The sequence below is a fragment of the Lynx rufus genome, unplaced genomic scaffold (genome assembly GCF_022079265.1).
Source record: "Lynx rufus isolate CCGP_SWC_20201006 ecotype Redwood Valley unplaced genomic scaffold, mLynRuf1.p SCAF_3, whole genome shotgun sequence".
Taxonomy (NCBI): Eukaryota; Metazoa; Chordata; class Mammalia; order Carnivora; family Felidae; genus Lynx; species Lynx rufus.
Window position 1 is genome coordinate 56,848,233 of NW_025814845.1, and position 20,947 is coordinate 56,869,179.

At 43.6% G+C, this 20,947-nt stretch overlaps 2 protein-coding genes across 2 annotated transcripts; both read left to right on the forward strand.

Annotated features, from left to right (window-relative positions):
- The first annotated feature begins 5,849 nt into the window (after window positions 1–5,849).
- LOC124520379 (growth-regulated alpha protein-like) lies at window positions 5,850–7,852 on the forward strand. The gene is made up of 4 exons (XM_047091260.1): window positions 5,850–6,031; window positions 6,131–6,254; window positions 6,363–6,446; window positions 7,220–7,852. Exons 1-4 carry the CDS (start codon window positions 5,944–5,946, stop codon window positions 7,233–7,235), a joined length of 312 nt encoding a protein of 103 aa, XP_046947216.1. The 5' UTR covers window positions 5,850–5,943; the 3' UTR covers window positions 7,236–7,852.
- A 9,693-nt stretch (window positions 7,853–17,545) lies between these two features.
- On the forward strand, window positions 17,546–19,687 carry LOC124520698 (growth-regulated alpha protein-like). The gene is made up of 4 exons (XM_047091743.1): window positions 17,546–17,738; window positions 17,838–17,961; window positions 18,070–18,153; window positions 18,941–19,687. The coding sequence occupies exons 1-4, from the start codon at window positions 17,651–17,653 to the stop codon at window positions 18,954–18,956; spliced, it is 312 nt and encodes a 103-aa protein (XP_046947699.1). The 5' UTR covers window positions 17,546–17,650; the 3' UTR covers window positions 18,957–19,687.
- The last annotated feature ends 1,260 nt before the right edge of the window (window positions 19,688–20,947 follow it).

Consider the following 20,947-nt stretch of genomic DNA (forward strand, 5'->3'; position numbering starts at 1 on the left):
AAATACCACCACCGCCCTGGCACACAAGACCTTTTGTTGTTGTTGTTGTTGTTGTTATTTTGTCATTCTTGTTGCTTATGTTGGTTTAATAAGGTTCCAACTACTTGTGAGCAATCCTGTATACGTATGCACATCTCTGCATATCTCCATAAAAAAATGCATGCACAGAGACAAGAAGAATAGAAACAAAACTTAAAGTATTTCTGGGGCGCCTGGGTGGCTCAGTCCATTAAGCATCCGACTTCAGCTCAGGTCACGATCTCAGGGTCCGTGAGTTCGAGCCCCGCGTTGGGCTCTGGGCTGATGGCTCAGAGCCTGGAGCCTGCTTCCGATTTTGTGTCTCCCTCTCTCTCTGCCCCTCCCCCGTTCATGCTCTGTCTCTCTCTGTCTCAAAAATAAATAAACGTTAAAAAAATTTTTTAAAGTATTTCTGGTAAAATATATATATATATATATATATATATATATATATATGTCAAATTGTAGAGAAAAACATTGAAAGATGTACTCTAATAGGCAACATTTAAAAATCAAGTTTTTGACCCTGTTTTCATAATGCTAGCGTGACACTATGGGTGACACTTTTATTAGTGGTTTATACAGTCATCTGCCAACTTCCTCAATTTTACTTCCATAAAGCCAAAGTCATGATGTTTTCGTGCTCCAAAAATGTCTTCTTGTAGCATTAGCCATTTCCATGGGGAAGTTTCCTCTTTCCTGTGTTTACTTCCCTTTTGTAAATTTGTCATACCGCCATTTCTTCTTGTTGCGTTACAGTATTTACATAACCAGGACTACTTCCATAAACATTGAGAAAACAAGTTCAAGAAACTAGAGGTGAAAACCTAATTTACAGCAACTTTTTAAAAATCCTTTAAATCTCGTCCAAAGTCAGTATTTTTGTAATGTCCCTTAGTGTAACTTGAAATGATTTTAAATTATTTATTTAACGTTTATTTATTTTTGAGACAGAGAGAGACAGAGCATGAACGGGGGAGGGGCAGAGAGAGAGGGAGACACAGAATCGGAAGCAGGCTCCAGGCTCTGAGCCATCAGCCCAGAGCCCGACGCGGGGCTGGAACCCACGGACTGCGAGATCGTGACCTGAGCTGACGTCGGACGCTTAACCGACTGAGCCACCCAGGTGCCCCGAAATGATTTTAAATAACTACAAATTGCTCAGATCATTAGAATCTTCCCTACTTGCGCAGCAACAACAGAAATTAACATACATAAGGGAGTATATTGGATAGATGTTAAATAATGTCCAGTTAAGAGTTTGACGTTTCTCCAGTTTTGCAGGTCTTGTAAAACCTGTTGTAGCACCTTATACACCATGAGTGCTCGGTAAAGGGCCACTGGATTCATACTCACTACCTCCTCCGGTCTGGCCACGTCCTGTGATTTCTATACACTCTGCCCTCACACACGCCACTTAGTAAATGGTGAATTTGCACACGTAGGGTCTTGAAAACACCTCTGGATGGATTTAAGAGCATTTCAACGGTGGTAACATCTGAACTGGTTTCTGAACAACAAGCAGGGTCTACGCACAGCCTTCAGTGACTGGATTCTGCCTCCTTCTCTCCCCTCTCCCTGCCTCACTGGTGAAACTCCAGATATATAAACTGCCAGGTGCTTCCAGTAGACACGATGCTCATTGTAGCTTCTATGACTTGGTGCATTTGGTCATCTCCTTCTAGAATGTTTTCCCCACCTTTTCATCTCCCCATTCACCTGGGAAAATCTGTCCTGTCAGGTTTGGCTTGGAGGGGACACCTCTCCTAGAAACATCTCAGAAGATCTTCTCTGAGAATTCAGGCCATGCTGTTGAGAACCAATGTTAGGGGTTCCATATGCTGCTATCATATCCTGGGCATACTCTATCATGTGATTTACCAGACTACTTCGTAGCATTCTATTTATATGTCTGCTTCTCCTAGGAGACTAAAACTTAGGTGGCAGTACATTGCATCTTATGCTTTTTTGCATTCCTGGGACCTAATTTGATTCCAGATTCATAAATGCTACCTTACAAATGAATAGATGGAGAAAGGAAGGGAGAGAAGGATTTAAATGGTGAAGAAATCAATCTGTGTTTGATAATTTTAGCAGCAATATGAAAGATCACATATTTTTCAGGGCTCTTTTATTGTAAGTAATGGCAACATGGCTCGAATTGGCTCAATAAGGAAAGAAAATCAACTGCTGTATGACAATGAAAGTCAGTGGATTAGGTTGGGCAAAGCTAGATCCACGTGCTCCCACAACGTCCCCAGTAATTCTGAGTCTGAGTGTGCTCGTGCTTTCCTCTGTGGCGGCTCCACTCTCAGGCAGGCTCCCCCAGGCAATGGCAAGACTCCAAGTTTCTATCCTACCTACTTAGCAATTTTGGTAAGAAGCAAGAGCTTCTCAATTCCCTTTGTTCCAGCACGACCAGCATCTTCTCTGATGGCCAGTCTTACGCTGAACCCATACAGGCCTGGGCAACGAAGGGCACAGGCAGGAAGGAGGTACTAACTCGGCCATAGGGTCGAAAGCTCCCCCTCCTGAGCTCCGAAGCGAAGTCACCTCGCTTTAATCATGTGGGCTTATAAGGGCAGAGATAAGGATTTCCAAAGGAAATCTAGGATTCTGTTTTAAGAAAGAGTAGGCGCCGGACAGGTCGAAAAAGCAGATGTCGTAGAGATTTAAAGAGGTTAGCACAGATGCGCAACTGAGTGCCCTTAGACAAGAGGATAGATGATCTTAGGGTTTAGCGACATGTTTAGGCATCTTAATTTTCTCCTTTCTGAGCAGAACCATTATACAACAAACTATAGATGTTCGGGAAATGGGAGGGACCGGAGGGGGGTCAGGGAGTGGCAATTATGCCGGCAAAGCTTAAGGCAAACCACTCATTCTTGCTGGTTGATTAGCAAGATGAGTGCTCAGCACGGAAGAGTGACCCAAGATTTTACAGACATATTGCAAAGAATTCGTCAAATCTGAAAGATACAATAAACAATGACAGGGTAAAATAGGATTTAGTAAACTGAAACACATAGGTTAGAGATAATTTCATTGGGTTAGTGATTGCAGGGATTTACAGCTTGCACAATAAATGTAGCATTCAGCACATCTTTAAATTTTTTTTTTCAACGTTTATTTATTTTTGGGACAGAGAGAAACAGAGCATGAACGGGGGAGGGGCAGAGAGAGAGGGAGACACAGAATCGGAAACAGGCTCCAGGCTCTGAGCCATCAGCCCAGAGCCCGATGCGGGGCTCGAACTCACGGACCGCGAGATAGTGACCTGGCTGAAGTCGGATGCTTAACCGACTGCGCCACCCAGGCACCCCTTAAAACAAGAAGCAATTTGTTTATCATGGCGGGCTTTGTAACACTGGAACTCTTAAAATTTTCTGAAACTCTTAAAATTTTCTGAAACTTAGTATGGGGCTGTCATGAGTGAAATAATGGAAAGTGGTACATTATGAAAGAAAAAAGTTACCTTTCTACTTACTTCCTGAAAGTCAATAATTCTGATTAAACAGGTAGTAGGAGTCATGTTGTAGATAATTCCACAGACAATGGGTTAATTCTTGTCTCATCCTCTTGGCTGCTATCGTAGGAAAGTTGAAATTCTACTCTTCCTGTATGATTGCTAACGTCAATACTTTGGGTTGGGTCTGGGAATCATTACAACTAATACTTGCTATTGTTTTGGGAGCCAGCTGTTAATGCCCAAGGCAGAGAGACAGTCACATCTGAAATATTTTCCTGTATAAGGATTGGGGGAAATTTGTATTCTTACTTCCATTTTACGTGGGAAACTGAAATTGCAAATAAACACTGGATTTGAAAAATCTGTTCTAGGATCTCTGAAGAATGCAGATGTGCCCTCCTTTCACAACCTCGGACGCTGAAAATTTTAAGAGATAAATGAAAAGATTGTCTTTTGTTTTTTTCCTGTTTACACAAGGATTCACCACCGAGTGTTCTTGTTCAGGTAAGCATCTTAAACAGTCCAAGCTGCTAAAACAAAATACCGTACATTGGCTGGCTTAAATAATAAACGTTTATTTTTCATTGTTCTGGAGGCTGGGAAGTCCAAGTCCAAGATACTTATCTGCAGATTTAGTATCTGGTGAGAACCCTCTTCTTGGTTTGTAGATAGTCGCTGACTTGCTGTACCCTCACATGACAAAGAGAGAGAGATCAAGCCCTCTGGGTGTCCCCTCTTATAAAAGCGCTTAATACCATCAGGAGGATCCCACCTTCATGACCTCATATAGACTTCATCACCCCCCAAACGTCCCATCTCCTAATATCACTACAATGGGATACAGGACTTCAACATCTGAATTTTTGGAGAGCATACTGAGTCCATAACAGTAAGATTGTATTAGAACACTAATTCTATTTTATTTAACAAATATTTATGCAACACAACATGTGCTGATGTTTTATAAATGTTAACACATTTAATACTCATAACAACCCTGCGAGGCAGGCATTATTTGCTCTCTTGTACAGAGGAAATACAGCAGCCCAGAGAGATGAAATAAAGTACCCACAAGCAGGGGTCATGGGGCAAGTAAGTGGTGTGGCTGAGGCTCCAGCCTTCACAGCCTCACCAGACTGTCTCTGTGCCAGGGACAGACCAGCATCCTCCACATCCAGCTCTTCTCCCGGCACCGGCAGAATAGCTCACACATCCCCGAGATCTGCACTACCCTGGAGAATCAATTTAAACTACCCAGTTTAATCCAAAAAGGGATATTGAAACTGATGAAGAAAAGTGAATTACTCGGTGAGAAGTCCTCAAGCTACACGGACTGAAATGCTTTATGGGCTGGCATTCTTAGAGAACTAAAGTAATTGATAACTTAGCTGTTTCTCAAGAGAATCACTCTCAGGAGGCAGGCATATTCAGGTGACACGGAGTGGAACATGCTAGTAATCTAGTATTCACACATTTGGAAACACATCTGTTTGCTACCTAGAGAAGTAAAGGTGAGAGTCGCTAGGTACCCGATTTCTTGTGTCCATGATCCTTTCTCTCCCCGGACTGTTTACAAGAGGAGGGCCCCCTGATCCCAGCACGGCCTTCGCAGCTCTGGAACCACTGCCATGAATGAAAACACCGTCTCCTAGACAACAAACAGCGCGGCTCCAGGAATTACTAGAGTGTAGGAAGTCCCAGAATTTCGAAGACAAGGAATATGAGACATTGCAAACTGTACCTAAAAATAAACGCTGAATTAAATTACCCTGCGCCACGGTCCATTCCCTTACCCTACCCCCATGCCCACCGGGCAAAAACGTGGTACCAAGTGTAACCTACCAGAGCTGACCACACAACAGAAGCAAGACAAACATTCTCACATACAATCCGAGACGACAGACATTTTTAAAGAGTGTATTTATTCCAGAGATGAAAAACACCCGGAAAGCCCAATTTAAAGCCAAAGGATAGATCAGAGAGGCTGCCATTTCCGCCTCAATTCTTCCAGTTCCAGCGACTGAAACGTCTTTGAGAATCAATTCTCTCCTCTAACGGGTCTAACTAACGGGTCCGACCTTCCCGGTCCTGCGACCGGGGATCCCTGGGCGCCCACGGTCGCCGCACCCTCCCCCGCGGTGGCAGCCGCCGCGGGGCGGCCACTCACGCCCCCTTTGCGCATTGGGGCTGACAACGGTCTCTGAGTCGCCGGCACCCGCGGGCGGGTCCCCCTCCACCCCGGGGGCGGGGCCGCGCGAACCTTCCGCACCCGGGAATGACCCGGGGCGCCGGGAATTTCCCTGCCCCCCCACTGCGCCCTGCGCCGCGCCGCGCCGAGTCGACAGGGGATAAAAGCCGTTCTCCCGGCTCGGGGAGCCACAGAGTCCGCTACGCCAGCCCTCCCGCCAGCCGTCTAGCTCCAGCCACCGCCGCCGCGACTCCCCGAGCTGAGCCCCATGGCCCGCACCGCGCCCCGCGCTCCCCGGCTCCTCGGCGCCGCGCTGCTGCTCCTGCTCCTGGTCCCCGCCGCCCGGCGCGCCGCAGGTGAGGCCCGGAACCCGCGGGGGGACGGGGTGCGGGTGCGGGTGGGAGTGGGGTGCGCGCCCCGGGGCCGCCCGCTCACCCGGCCTGCTCTCCCCGCAGGGGCGCCCGTCGTCACCGAGCTGCGCTGCCAGTGCCTGCAGACCGTGCAGGGCATTCACCCCAAGAACATCCAGAGCGTCAAGGTGACGCAGTCGGGCCCCCACTGCACCCACACCGAAGTCATGTAAGTGACGCTCCGCGCTGCCGCCGTCCTGGCCGTCCCCCCCGCCCCCGTGCCCCCCACCCCGCGGCCCGGCCTCCCGCCAACGGGGATTGTGCCTTGTCTCCGCAGAGCCACCCTCAAGAACGGACACGAAGCCTGTCTCAACCCCGAAGCCCCCATTGTCAAGAGAATCATCGAAAAGATGCTAAGCAAGTGAGTTATGCTTTCTGTTGACGCGTGCCGCTAGAGTCCTTGGTCACGGATCCTGGCAAATGCGTCCGGGAAGTTTGATCAAGGAAACCTAGGTTTCGCTGAAAAACAAAATTATTCATTCACAATGACCTTTGCTATTAAGGTCATTAAGCCTCTCCTATGCCAGAAGGATATGTCCAGTGCCCTCTCTCCCCACGCAAACGAGTGTGGGTGCATGTGTGTTCCTAAAAGCTGAATTGGATTTGGCCAGTGGTGTTCAAATGCTTCCCACCCATTGAGGAACACACAGTATTCAGCTCCATCCCTGGTGAGCTTCTGCTCTGAAAAGTGGCACCCTTGGTTTTGGGCAACATGGGCCGCTGAAGCTTAGTCGTGAAGAGCAAAGACTTTGCAGCGTGATCCTCCTAAGTTCAAGTCTAGGATCCCTGTGAAAGTTTTCAAATCCTTTTGAGTCTCAGCAAAATGGGCATAGAGAATAATCACAATTTCATGGGATGTATGAGGTTCAAGTGAGGTCTTGCATGTAAACTTTTAACCCAGGATGACAGTCTTTGAGCGCTAGGTTTTAGCTCTTTCAAGTCAATAATAGTTCAGTCCACAGGCAGTAAAGAGCAAGTTCTCTGCAGTAGGGGGCAGCGGGTACTGTGGGACCTTCTGTGGGTGCAGGGCTGGGCCAGGGTCTACAGCAAAACTCCCTCTAGCCCTAGGGGCCAGTGTGAGAGAGGAGCAGTTTTTCCTGAGCACCTGTAACAGTAACCCTTTTCCAATCGTAGGGGCAGCACCAACTGACCTGGAGACCAGTAAGAAGCTGGCTGCTGGTGGTTCCTGAAAGGCCCTTCTAGGAACTGAAAATGAAGAGAGAACAGCTGGCTTCTGCAGGCACCTAGAAAGGCCTTAATGTGTTTGACTATTACGAGTTCTCTATTTATTTGTTTGTATTTATTTATTTTCCAAAGCTTGTATTTTAATATTTTACATATTAGTATTTAAGGATCTGACTGTGTTGAATCAGACGTAACTCTGTCCTGATTGTTATTTAATTTGAAGATGATGGGTTTTTAAGGTCTCATTAAACCACTATGTATTGGGAGACTCCATCAGGTGCCAGGGCACAGCACTGGGCGTGGGGGGGAGGGGGGGAAGGGAGCCGAAGAAGTTAGCGTGTATATATCTATTTTTGTACTTGTTTAAAAGAATGGCAGTTGTCATTTATGGAAATTATTTCACATTCTATAGTCAACATTTTTATGTTGAAGCTTCCCTTGGACATTTTATGTCTTGCTTGTAGGGCATAATGCCTTGTTTCATGTTGATTACACAGTGTTGCTCTGTCTTGGAACAGAGACGTTAAAACTACTGTTATGTTTTTACAAATGACATGAAAATAAACGTTTTGCAAAAAATCACATGCTTAGGTTTTGTTTTATTCTTCTTGATCCTTGGTTCCTACTGGGGGGGCCCAAGGTATCGTACCATTACACAGACTATAGGTCACACCTAACTTTATGCCTGCTCCTGGCCATTACTTCCCTTACATTTCTATTACTTAAAGAATATTTGACACGCTACCCTCCCCAACCAGCTTGAGAAACCTAGTTTTACATAAAATATTGCTGCTTTTCACACTGATTCATTATTAAAAATTAGTGCCTTTATAAACTTTTGGATTTTTACAAACATTGTAATAAGAGCTCTTATTAAATACTTTGGGTAAGTGGTTTTTCAGACAATTATGCAAATCTTTCCCTTTTAATGAGGCTGGGACCAAATGGTAGAAAGGTGGATTTTTTCCTAAGAACTTGAGTAATTTGTGTTATTTAATAGTAATAATGATCTATGGAGATAAATCCATGCCGTAAGGTAAAATACATGACAAAAATAACAAAGGATAGGTAGGGAAAGAAATGCATTTAGACTACAAGAGATGTCTTCAATTGTTGCAGAAAGTGTAAGCTGAAGGAACATTGTAACATGGCAGGAATATATATTGCAATTTTTAGGGTAACCACTAAAAGGGAAACGAAAAGTTTAGATTTAAAAATCTGAAAAGAAGATAAAATGGAATAAGAGAAAATATCTGAATAATACAAAAGGATACAGACATTAAGGAATAAAGAGACAAAACAGCAGATGGCAGACGGGGAAAAGGAAAAAATCTTCTTTATTGTCAGGTCTGGCAATAAAAAGTCTTCTCCTAAAGGTGCGTTTAAATCCCCTCCCCATGTGAGTGTGGGCTGGGCTTTGTGAGTTCCTTCCAAAGAACAGATTAGGAAAAGGAAAAAAACATTAGACTGGAGAATCTGGCAGATTCCACCTTAACCAAGTGATGAAGGTTATCACCCTTGGTGTCATATGAATATCATGTATACCCCCTATGTGATATGGTAAGAAGGGCACTTCATTTCCACCATGTTCTTCCCCCAAACCCATAACCCTAGCATGATCATGAGAAAATCATCATAAAAATCCCCATCCAGAAACATGCCACAAAATACTTAAGAAGTTTTCTTCACAGGGGCACCTGGGTGGCTCAGTCAGTTGAGCGTCTGACTTCGGTTTAGGTCATGATCTCTCGGGTTGGTGAGTTCAAGCCCCACGTCGGGCTCTGTCCTGACAGCTCAAAGCTTGGAGCCTGCTTCAGATTCTGTGTCTCCCTCTCTCTCTGCCCCTCCCCTGCTTGTGCTATGTCTCTCTCTGTCTCAAAAATAAATAAACACTAAAAAAAAAAAAAAAAAAAGTATTCTTCAGATCTGTCAAAGTCATGAAAATCAAGGCAATACTGAGACTCTGTCATAGATTAGAGGACACAAAAGAGATGTGATGACTAAATCCAGTGAGTTGTGCTAACTTGGATCCCAGGATAGGAGAATGACACCAGTGGAAATTGGTGAAATCTGAATAAAAGACTGGAGTTCAGCCAACAGCAATGTACCAGTGTTAATTTCTTAGTTTTGATAAGTGTATTATAATTATGTAAGATATCAACATTAGGAGATACTGGGCAAAAAGTCTACAGGAACTCTCTGTACTATCTATACAAATTTTTTTTAATCTAAAATTACTCTTAAATTGAAAGTTGATTTTTTTAAAAAAAATAGGACAAATAGAATAGCAGGAGAGGAGACTTAGATCCAACTATATTAAGAATTATAGTAAATTTAAATGGAATAAACACTCTAATTAAAAGTCAAAGATCAACTTTTTTTCATACAAAGACTGTATAAATAAGACCAAAAAATCTATGCCTCTTAAAAGAGACATACTTTAAATATTAAGACCTAGATAACTTGAAATTAAAAGAATAAGAGTGTTATATCATGCTAAAATTAACTGAAAGAAACAGTATGGATATACTAATGTATTACTTGCTAATGACTATTAATCTCTTATTAATACAAATTACTAGTCCAATGGGGCACCTGGTGGCTCAGTCAGTTGAGCATCTGACTTGATTTAGGCTCAGGTCATGATCCCAGGGTCATGGGAGCGAGCCCTGCATTGGGCTCCATGATGTGCCTTGAACCTGCTTAAGATTCTCTCTCCTCCTCTCCCCTGCTCATGCTCTCTCTCTCTTAAAAAGAAAAAAAAAAAATCAATGCATTAGGTAAGAAGATATTAGGACTTAAGGAAAGAAGGAGTCTTAGAGATAAAAAAAAGACCAATTCAAAATAAAAAGGGGGTACTTCTACAAGAAACAAACAATTCTAAATTTCAAGAACTTGATATTTAATCAAATTATATTAAGAGAGAAACTAAAAGGGGCAATTGATGAAATGATTATCATAGTTAAAGATTCTAACAGGCCTCTTTTCAGGACTTAGGAGGTCCCAGCAGTAAAGAATCAGTAACAGTACAGAAGAGTAAAGCAACATGATCCCCCAACTTGGCCGGAGAGTGGTATACAGATGCTTCACCCAAAAACTGCGTAAGTCACATATATTTTTTCAACACACAGGGAACATTTTGTAATAAAGACCATATATGAGCCATAAAGAATGTAATAACACATTTCAAAATGTTGAAATGTTACAGAGGACATTCTCTGATCATCAAAATTTCTACGTTTGTCATGTCCCCTGGCTGACCATGTAGCCACACACACTATGTGTAATATGTTTGTTGTGGTTTATAGCTCATCTCAACTTCCCAAATTTCACTTCCATAATACAGGAAACATCAAAGCAGGGTCATCACGCTGTTTTCATGCCTGTTATAACCAAGTATGATAAACAGTATTTGCCTGAAGACATTTCCTCAATTTCTATATTTTTTTCTTCACACATCCTTTTGTAATTTTGGCATTTCTATATTTCTTTGATTCGTATTGTATGTAATATAATTTAATTACTCATTACTATTTCTCAAAAGTTGTTCAAAAATCTTAATGGAAATACAAACATTATATTGAAATATATTATTTTTAAAGCCTTGGAATAATGCCCAAATCTAATATATTGGATGTTTTTCAGAGTTAACTGAAATGAACTTAAGTAATTATTCATGGTTAAAATCGTCAGGTTGGCCTTACCACAGGAACAGAAGGAAAGACTAGCTGTGTTGCAGAAGATAGTTGGCAGGTTAGTACTGAAGAAGAATTTCATATTTGGAGTTTCAGTTTTATCCAGTATACATTTTTTGCAAAATGGACCACAGTTCCTTGTATCTTGCATGTGCTAACAGATGTCTTTTATTTTACTTTTTTTAAGTTTATTTATTTGTTGTGAGGGAGAGAGAGAGGGAGACAGAGAGAGAGAGAGAGAGGAAGGGACAAAGAGAGAGGGAGAGAGAGAATCCCAAGCAGGCTTCATACTGTCAGCACCGAGCCCGACATGGGGCTCCAACTCACAAACCGTGAGATCATGACCTGAGTGGAAATCATGAGTCAGAAGCTTAACTGACTGAGCCACCCAGGCACCCCAAGTAAACGTCTTTTAATTTAATATCTACCATGCCCTCAGTTTTTTGCACATATCCTGAATCTTAGGTTATACCTCAACCACCCTATTGTAGATAGCCAATGAAGGTCACAGTGTGGTCTGGGCAACAGGGCCATGGAAACACCTTGAAATGCCTACAGAGGCCTCCCAGTTAGATACCATCCAAACTGGATCCTGACTAACAAACAGGGTCCTTCCAGCACATGGTCTCCAGTGTCGGAGGCCTGCAACCTCCTCCTGCCTCAGCCTCTCTCCAGTCTCTGTTCACAGAGTGAGTTCCAGCTACACAAACCGTTTGCTGCTCCCAGTAGTAGTCACCATGTTCCATCCCATTTCTATGCCTCTGCTCATCTGGCCCTCTCCTGAATGTCTTCTGCCCATCAGTGTCCCCCATTTCCCTGGAAAATTCCTCATCCCGAGAGTCACATCAACGGTCACCTCTTTCAGGAACCTCTCTGACAAGTTTCATAAACCCACTCTTTAAGTGTTAGATCAGGTACTCCTCACACCAGCATCTTGGGAATGGTTTGCCATGGTTTTCACAGGCTTTTCTAAAATCTCTCTCTCTCTTTTTTTTTAATATTTTTATTTTATTTTGAGAGAGAGACAGAGTGTGAGTGGGGAAGGGGCAGAGAGGGAGGCACAGAATCCAAAGCAGACTCCAGGCTCTGAGCTGTCAGCACAGAGCCTGACGCGGGCTAGAACTCAAGGACTGTGAGATCATGACCTGAGCCGAAGCCGGATGCCCAACTGACTGAGCCACCCAGGTGCCCCTTTTCTAAAATCTTCTATTTGTCCACTCATTTCCCTTATTGCATGGAGAGTCAGAGGGTAGCAGAGTCCTATTCCTCTCCGGATCCCTGGCCGAACTTTATTCCCACCTTATAAATGCTGAGTAAACGATCGATGACAATGTTGAAAGAAAGGAATTCAATTCGAGTTGAACTGCCCTCCCGGTTAGAAAGGTAACTAACAGTAAGTGGAGTCAGTAACCAAAACCCGGTTTAAGATGGCTTCATAAAAAGGACAGGGGGCACTCAGGTGGCTTAGTCTGTTGAATGCTGACTCCTGATTTTGGCTCAGGTCATAATCCCAGGGTTGTGGGATTGAGCCCTACATTGGCCTCCGAGCTGAGCATGGAGCCTGCTTGAGCTTCTCTCTCTCTTCTCTCTCTCTCTCTCTCTCTCTCTCTCTCCCTCTCTCTCTCAAATACATAAATTTTTAAAAATACAAATAAAAATTTTTTAAAAAAAAACGGGGTGGCTGAGTGGCTCAGTCCGTTAAGCGTCCGACTTTGGCTCGGGTCATAATGTCCCGTTCACAAGTTCAAGTGACAGCTCAGAGCTGACACAGCTGTTCCGCTGACGGCTCAGAGCCTGAAGCCTGCTTCGGATTCTGTGCCTCCCTCTCTCTGCCTCCTTCCCACTCGCACTCTATCTCTTTCAAAAATAAATACACTTTAAAACATATATAAAAACCAAAAAAAAAAAAGAAAGTTTTAATTAAAAAAGAAAAGGAGAATCATTGGGCCTCTAAAAGTAAACGGCTGATGTGTGGATGCTTTAAAACTGCATGTTGCGGTTCAAAAAATTCTCGCCGATAATTAGCCTCACTCCACATCAGGCTGCTTTTCTCTGTGCTTGCTTCACTTCAGGCATGCTCCCCTCAAGCACTGACAAAGCTTCAAGCTTCTTCTGTTCCAGCAGGTGGAACCCCACAGGAAGCAAGGGCTGATTTTCCCATTTCCTGACAACAAGGACTCCAGGACATTTTTCTGACTTGGCCAGGCTTAGGTCCCTTGCCCACCCTGCACCTGTTAGAACTTGCCTGAGGGTTAGACCCAGACTGGAAAGACCAACCAATGGTACTTTGGGTCTCCAGCACACTCCTGGAGCTTTGGAGCAGGGTCCCCCTCCCTGAACTACCCAGGCTGGGAGGAAGAAGGGATGGTCCCCAAGAGAAAACCAAGATTCCATAACCAGAAGGAGGAAGGAGCTCAAGCCGGGTAGAAATGACCACCGTACTAGAGACTGGATCGGGTTTATGACATGAACCCTGGACGACACGCTTCGGACTGAAGAAATGGGTGGATTGAGCGATTTAATGCCACATTCGGACATTTTCATTCTTCTCCCCTCAGAGCCGGAGTCATTCTACCAGAAGCGGTAAACGCAACACGTGGCATTTGTGGTGTCACAATTTCCCAGGGCCACAGTGGGGACAGCAGTCCTGCACTGCCCATTCCGCTGGCTCCCTCATCTCAGGAGACGGCACCAAGTCTGGATTGTAAAGGCAGATCAGATAGCGTCAATCGAACAAGAAGACAGTAAATATGGTGGCTGTAAATGGGATTTAATAACCCATTTTATTTTAAGGATGCTCTCTTCTTTTAAGATTGGTGATTGCATTAGTTTAAAGTTTGGGCGTAGAAATCTGTCATTCAGCTCATAAAATGAGTAAATATCTGGGGGAGACACTTGCAAAAACAAAGAAGGGGATTGTTTTTTAGGCTTCAGAACGTCATTGCTTTTTAAGTTTTCTGAAAAATAAATACGGGGCTGCTAGGGATTGAATTATGAGAGTTGATATATTAAGGTAGAAAAAAGCCCTTTCTTCTGTACTTTATTTTGTTAGCAAGTGACGATTATCAAGCAAGTCTTAGACATAAAATTATAGATAATTCTATAAATATGAGGCTGCTTCTTGAAATGTTTCATCCCTTTGGCCACTACTATAAATTTTTTGATGCCCTATTCATTCACCCTGAGTATTTGCATATGTCCATACTTTGGATTGGATCTGGAAAGCATTAGGAGAATATTTTTCTTTTTCTCTTTCTTTCTTTCTTTCTTTCTTTCTTTCTTTCTTTTAATTATAAAGAGAGTAAAGTTCTGGGTAGCTTCCTGTTAATGCCGAAGGCAAAATATTTCCATTATTAAATCATGATAAAGTACGCAAACTGGATCAGGCAGAAAACCATGATCCTTATTTCAGCAAATAACTAAAATGCCCAGTTCCCTTCTGGGAAAATCTCAGTGTAGAGTGTTCATCCCACTGACTTGATTTTGGAGGCATAATCCATTGATGAGGAAAATCAGATAGATAGATAGATAGATAGATAGACAGATGTAGATTTTATTGATCTAAGTATATCCTATTCATTCCACAAAAGAAACTTCTTGCTGTTAGTGAAATAAAACACTGGAGACTTTTGAGCAGTTTGCTATTTTTAAGCTTTAGGAAATGTGGCATTGAACTATTTAACCGCGAGAATAACAAACATACTTAAACAAACCAAAACAAAAACAAACCTGCTCTCCTGAATTATCTATTACTTTTCTTAGAAAAAAGTTTCTTTTCTTTTCTTTTCTTTTTTTTTTTCTTAACATGTAGTGGTTAAAAGCAGCACTGGCTAGAGCTCAAATTGTGAATTTTATTAACTGTGAGATCTTGGCCAATTACCTAAATTCCCTGTTTCCTTGTGGAGAAAAGCTGTGGGGACAAAGCTGGTAAGTACTTTGTGGGGAAGTTGAGAAGATTAAGTGGGTTTCATATATGCAAAAGATTGAGGACATTGACTATTAGATTAAAGTGTTATTTACTGTAATACTTTATGTTGATCTTATAAGCACATAAACATATGTAAATTACTGGAGATACTGAAGAATAATGGAAAGAATAGCAATCTCTTCAGCTATTATAATTCTGAGCTACTGATTATCTAAAAAAAAAAAAAGAAAAGAAAAGAAAAAAGAAAAAGAAAGAAAATCCATAGTATTTTCAATTAGGAATCCTAGAAAGGGGCGACTGAGTGGCTCTGGGTGACTGACTCAGGTCATGATCTGGAAGTTTATGAGTTGGAGCCACACGTCAGACTCTGGGGCCTGCTTCAGATTCTTTGTCTCCCTTCCTCTCTGACCTTCCCCCAACCCCCCCTCCCCCCAACACACATACTGTCTCTCTCTCTCTCTTTCTCAAAAATAAATAACATTAAAAAAATAAAAAAATAAGAATCTGAGAAAAATAAGGATAATGACAGTAGTACCTACACAAATTCTCAATTATTGCTAAGTTATTCATATTTTATAAACTTTAGGTCATCTTTCATTTTCCACTTATTTTTTTTTAAGTTATATTTCTTGCCCCTTCCCACAAAGGACTGTTCTGATTACTTAAAAAAATGTAAAGACAAATCATTATTTATAATTTAGTAATTCATAATCTCTTCTTTTTTTAATTTTTAAAAAAATGTTTATTTTTGAGAGAGAGAGAGAGAGAGAGAGAGACAAAGCATGAGCAGGGGAGGGACAGAGAGAGAGAGAGAGAGAGAGAGATACAGAATCTGAAGCAGGCTTCAGGCTCTGAGCTGTGAGCACAGACTCAACCCCACAGCACAGGACTCAAACCCACCAAGAGTGAGATCATGACCTGGACAGGATCTCAACTAGAGTCAGATGTTTAACCTACTGAGCCACCCAGGCACCCTCATAATCTTTTCTAATAAGATAGAATATATTTAGTTTTATTTGCACTTTGTAGTTGAAATTAGAACTATAAAATTACTATAAAATTAGAACTATAAAATGACTGATCAATTAAACTAGACAGCAAAAAACTCATTCTGAGTTTTCTCTTAAGAAAAAAAAATAGTACAAAACTTTTATGTTGGTTGAAGGAGGTGTTTTTTCTTTTTAATTTTTTTTTTCTCTTTGTACAGGGATTTTATCCCCAGGTGAGTTCCAGCTTAAGAATGCAGAAACAGCAATTTAAATTACGTTTATTTAAAAATGATTTATAGTGTATGCATTGTATGTACTGGCGTTTTATAAATGTTCACACACTTATTCCTCCTAACAATCTGCTGAAGTAGATACTATCTCTGACGTCCATTTTACAGGTGAGAAACTGAGGCAGAGACGGTTTAAATGAAATTCCTACCCTGCCATTGTGAAGCAGAGGGCTGCTCGGTGCCACTTTGCAGCTCGAGAGCAAGTCCTCTCTCCTCCTGCTTCCCTTCCACACCCATCCACCGGGTAACCCCACGCTCCTCACAGACCTGCACCTGGAATCACACCGAAGCCATCTGAAACCTACATGTAATCCAGCAACAACAAAAGTCATTTACACTGAGGTGAGAAATGAGCTGCTGAACGACACAGTCGAGTTACCGGCTTGAAAGGTCTGATTGATTAGAAGTCAGTCAGAACTAAAATAGGACTGCAGTTACTTCTCCAGAGAGCATTTCAAATCCCCGGAGGCAGGCAAGTCCACACAACAGGGAAAGGAAATGAGATTTGGGAACATAAAACAAGGAAGTGCCATTGGAGTGGTGATCTAGCGCTTAAGTATTTCACAGGAACACCTCTTTTTGCTGTTCAGGTGAGCACAGGGTGCTACTCCCACTAGGCATCATCAGCTCCTGGTCCCTCCGACCCTTGGACCCCAGGAGCCCAACGCAGCCTTCCCCCCACCCCCCAACAGCTCGGATATGACCACCAGCATTATACTTCACGGACTAATTCACACCGTCTACACCAAAAAGGTGGTGTTCATGGATTTACTCCAACTCTGGAAGTTCCAGAATTGCAGAGGAAGGAAGATAAGTAGGGATAAGGCACTCAGTCCTAAGTTAAACATTAAATTGACCTCTTGACACCGGTCATCCCCTCATCCCTTCACCCCTTCAGGATATGACACAAAGTATGATTTGTTTGTGAATGTAAAATGGAACCGGCGAACGAACGTTCTTATGTCTGCTGTGAGATGACAAATGTATTTTAACAGAGTCTCCTTATGCAGACGGAAGCAAACTAATCAAACCAAAACACATTTATGCGTTAAGTAGCAAGTAGAAAATCATGTCACCCCTTCTCTGGGCGTTGTTCCCCCATCCGGATAACTAACATTCGTCAAGACAGACGCCGGTCTCGCGTAAATGGCACAGACTCAAGCAAGGCCACTCACGCCCTCTTTGGGGACTGGGCGGATAGGGAACACGCCCGAGTCGCCGGGACACCCGGGAGGCCTGGCACGCGGGTCCCCCTCCACCCCGGGGGCGGGGCCGCGCGAACCTTCCGCACCCGGGAATGACCCGGGGCGCCGGGAATTTCCCTGCCCCCCCACTGCGCCCTGCGCCGCGCCGCGCCGAGTCGACAGGGGATAAAAGCCGTTCTCCCGGCTCGGAGAGCCACAGAGTCCGCTCCGCCAGCCCTCCCGCCAGCCGTCCAGCTCCAGCCACCGCCGCCGCGACTCCCCGAGCTGAGCCCCATGGCCCGCACCGCGCCCCGCGCTCCCCGGCTCCTCGGCGCCGCGCTGCTGCTCCTGCTCCTGGTCCCCGCCGCCCGGCGCGCCGCAGGTGAGGCCCGGAGCCCGCGGGGGGACGGGGTGCGGGTGCGGGTGGGAGTGGGGTGCGCGCCCCGGGGCCGCCCGCTCACCCGGCCTGCTCTCCCCGCAGGGGCGCCCGTCGTCACCGAGCTGCGCTGCCAGTGCCTGCAGACCGTGCAGGGCATTCACCTCAAGAACATCCAGAGTGTCAAGGTGACGCCGTCGGGCCCCCACTGCGCCCACACCGAAGTCATGTAAGTGACGCCCCGCGCTGCCGCCGTCCTGGCCGTCCCCCCCGCCCCCGTGTCCCCCACCCTGCGGCCCGGCCTCCCGCCAACGGGGACTCTGCCTTGTCTCCGCAGAGCCACTCTCAAGAACGGACACGAAGCCTGTCTCAACCCCGAAGCCCCCATGGTCAAGAGAGTCATCGAAAAGATGCTAAGCAAGTGAGTTATGCTTTCTGTTGACGCGTGCCGCTAGAGTCCTTGGTCACGGATCCTGGCAAATGCGTCCGGGAAGTTTGATCAAGGAAACCTAGGTTTCGCTGAAAAACAAAATTATTCATTCACAATGACCTTTGCTATTAAGGTCATTAAGCCTCTCCTATGCCGGAAGGATATTTCCAGTGCCCTCTCTCCCCACGCAAACGAGTGTGGGTGCATGTGTGTTCCTAAAAGCTGAATTGGATTTGGCCAGTGGTGTTCAAATGCTTCCCACCCATTGAGGAACACACAGTATTCAGCTCCATCCCTGGTGAGCTTCTGCTCTGAAAAGTGGCACCCTTGGTTTTGGGCAACATGGGCCGCTGAAGCTTAGTCTTGAAGAGCAAGGACTTTGCTGTGAATCCCTGGCCTAACTGTAACCTAGGCCCCACCTCTGATTATTCCTGTGTCCCCAGGGAAAGTACTTAATCTGTTCAAGTCTCGGTAATATAGAAGAAATAAAAATAGCTCCTTAACGAGTTCTGCCGTGGGGCTTAAATGATGTCCTGAATGTACTTTTTTAGCCCACTGTGACATTACCTTCTAGCTTTTTGAAGCTAATAATACAATTGTGATCACAGACAGCACCTTATTCCTAATTAAACACCATCCAGGAGCCCGGCATTTTCCTGCCACCCATCGCAGTGGTGTAGGTGGTAACCACGTGGCAACCACATGTCACAGGACTATGCAGTCAATTTATGGAGTCCTATTAATGGCAACCATTTCTTTCTTTCTTTTTTAATCACAGGGGCAGCAACAACTGAGCTAGAGAGAGAAGGCAGAAGTTCATGGCTTACTGTGGCAGCCTCAGTGGAATGGGATAGAAAGAAAAGAAACCAAAGCCTCCAGGGACCATCTGGACTGTGTTCAATCTATTTGACTGTTCCCTATGAGTATTCGTCTATTTTCAACATATGTATTTATTTGTTTATTTATTTATTTATTTTTCAAAGCTAGCATAGTAATGTTCTAGCTAATATTTAAAGATATGAATTTGGTAATTTGCTGTACTATTATTTTTAAAGGTCACTTTTATGCTAAAGTTAGTTCAGTTCCTTTTAATTTGTAAGTGATGAGTCTTAAATGTTCTTCATTCATTAAACTATATTATGTGTTGGGGGGAGGGGAGGGGAAACCACGCCCTGTCATTCCCTATGATAAAGGCTGGAGATAAACAGTTTGGGATCCAAGCACACAGGTCACTGTTAAGGTTGTGGAATGTATGTGTGCATTTATTTTTGTACTGCTCAGAAGAATGCCAATTGTTATTTATTGAGAGAGTTTTACAGTACGTGGTCAACACTTCTGATGTTGAAGTTTTGAAAACTCCACAATGTTTTTAAATATCCCTTGGACATTTTATGTCTTCCTTGTAAGGCATAATGCCTTGTTTAGTGGTAATTATGCAGTGTTTCTCTATGTCTTGGAATAGAGAAGTTTAAATATTTATTGGTGTATTTTTACAAATTGTATGAAAATAAAGCTTTTTACAAAAGTTTCTTGCTTAGGTTTGTTTTTTTCTTCTTGATCTGTTATTCCTCCTGAATAGGCAAGCCCTGGAAATTTATAACGGACTGTAGGGCACACCCACGTAGAGACTGCCACTAGTGGGCGCTCCTTCCATATTTTTTTCAAAGTCCTTGCAGTGCCTCCCCATCTTTAGAATCTCTGTTTACTTGCAGCCACTCTGGAAAACAGTGTGGAGGTTCCTCAAAAATAGACCTACCCTATGACCCAGCAGTAGCACTGCTAGGAATTTACCCAAGGGATACAGGAGTGCTGATGCATAGGGGCACTTGTACCCCAATGTTTATAGCAGCACTCTCAACAATAGCCAAATTATGGAAAGAGCCTAAATGTCCATCAACTGATGAATGGATAAAGAAGTTGTGGTTTATATACACAATGGAGTACTACGTGGCAATGAGAAAGAACGAAATATGGCCCTTTGTAGCAACGTGGATGGAACTGGAGAGTGTTATGCTAAGTGAAATAAGCCATACAGAGAAAGACAGATACCATATGGTTTCACTCTTATGCGGATCCTGAGAAACTTAACAGAAACCCATGGGGGAGGGGAAGGAAAAAAAAAAAGGTTAGAGTGGAAGAGAGCCAAAGCATAAGAGACTGTTAAAAACTGAGAACAAACTGAGGGTTGATGGGGGGTGGGAGGGAGGGGAGGGTGGGTGATGGGTATTGAGGAGGGCACCTTTTGGGATGAGCACTGGGTGTTGTATGGAAACCAATTTGACAATAAATTTCATATATTGAAAAAAAAATCTCTGTTTTACATAAAATACTCATTTTGTTTCAGTATAACCAACTGTTCTTTAGTTCTAGCTCTTTAAAATTTTTCAAATGTTTACCCATATTTTCAAAAGCACTCTCATTTAAATGATCTTAAAAGGTTTTTCAATTACGCATTCTTTTCCCTCTTCGTGAAGCTGGGAGCTAAATTGTAAATTGCACTCTATCTTCGAACTCAATCATTATTCGTGTAATGGGAACAAAAAAGGAAAAAGTGAGTTGGCTGAGTGTCATCTGTCCAAAGGTCTAAATGAGAAGGTCTTTATTTTATAACCTTCATGGAGAGAAACAATCAGCCAGTGTAATGCTGTTCCAATGGCTTCACAAGTCTAGTGATGGTTGAAATGTTGCTAAACCTGTAAATTTGAATTTAAATGGCCCCAAGACAACAGGAATACATCCAGCTTCCACAGTAGAAACAAAGACTGTTATCTCCTGATATGGAACC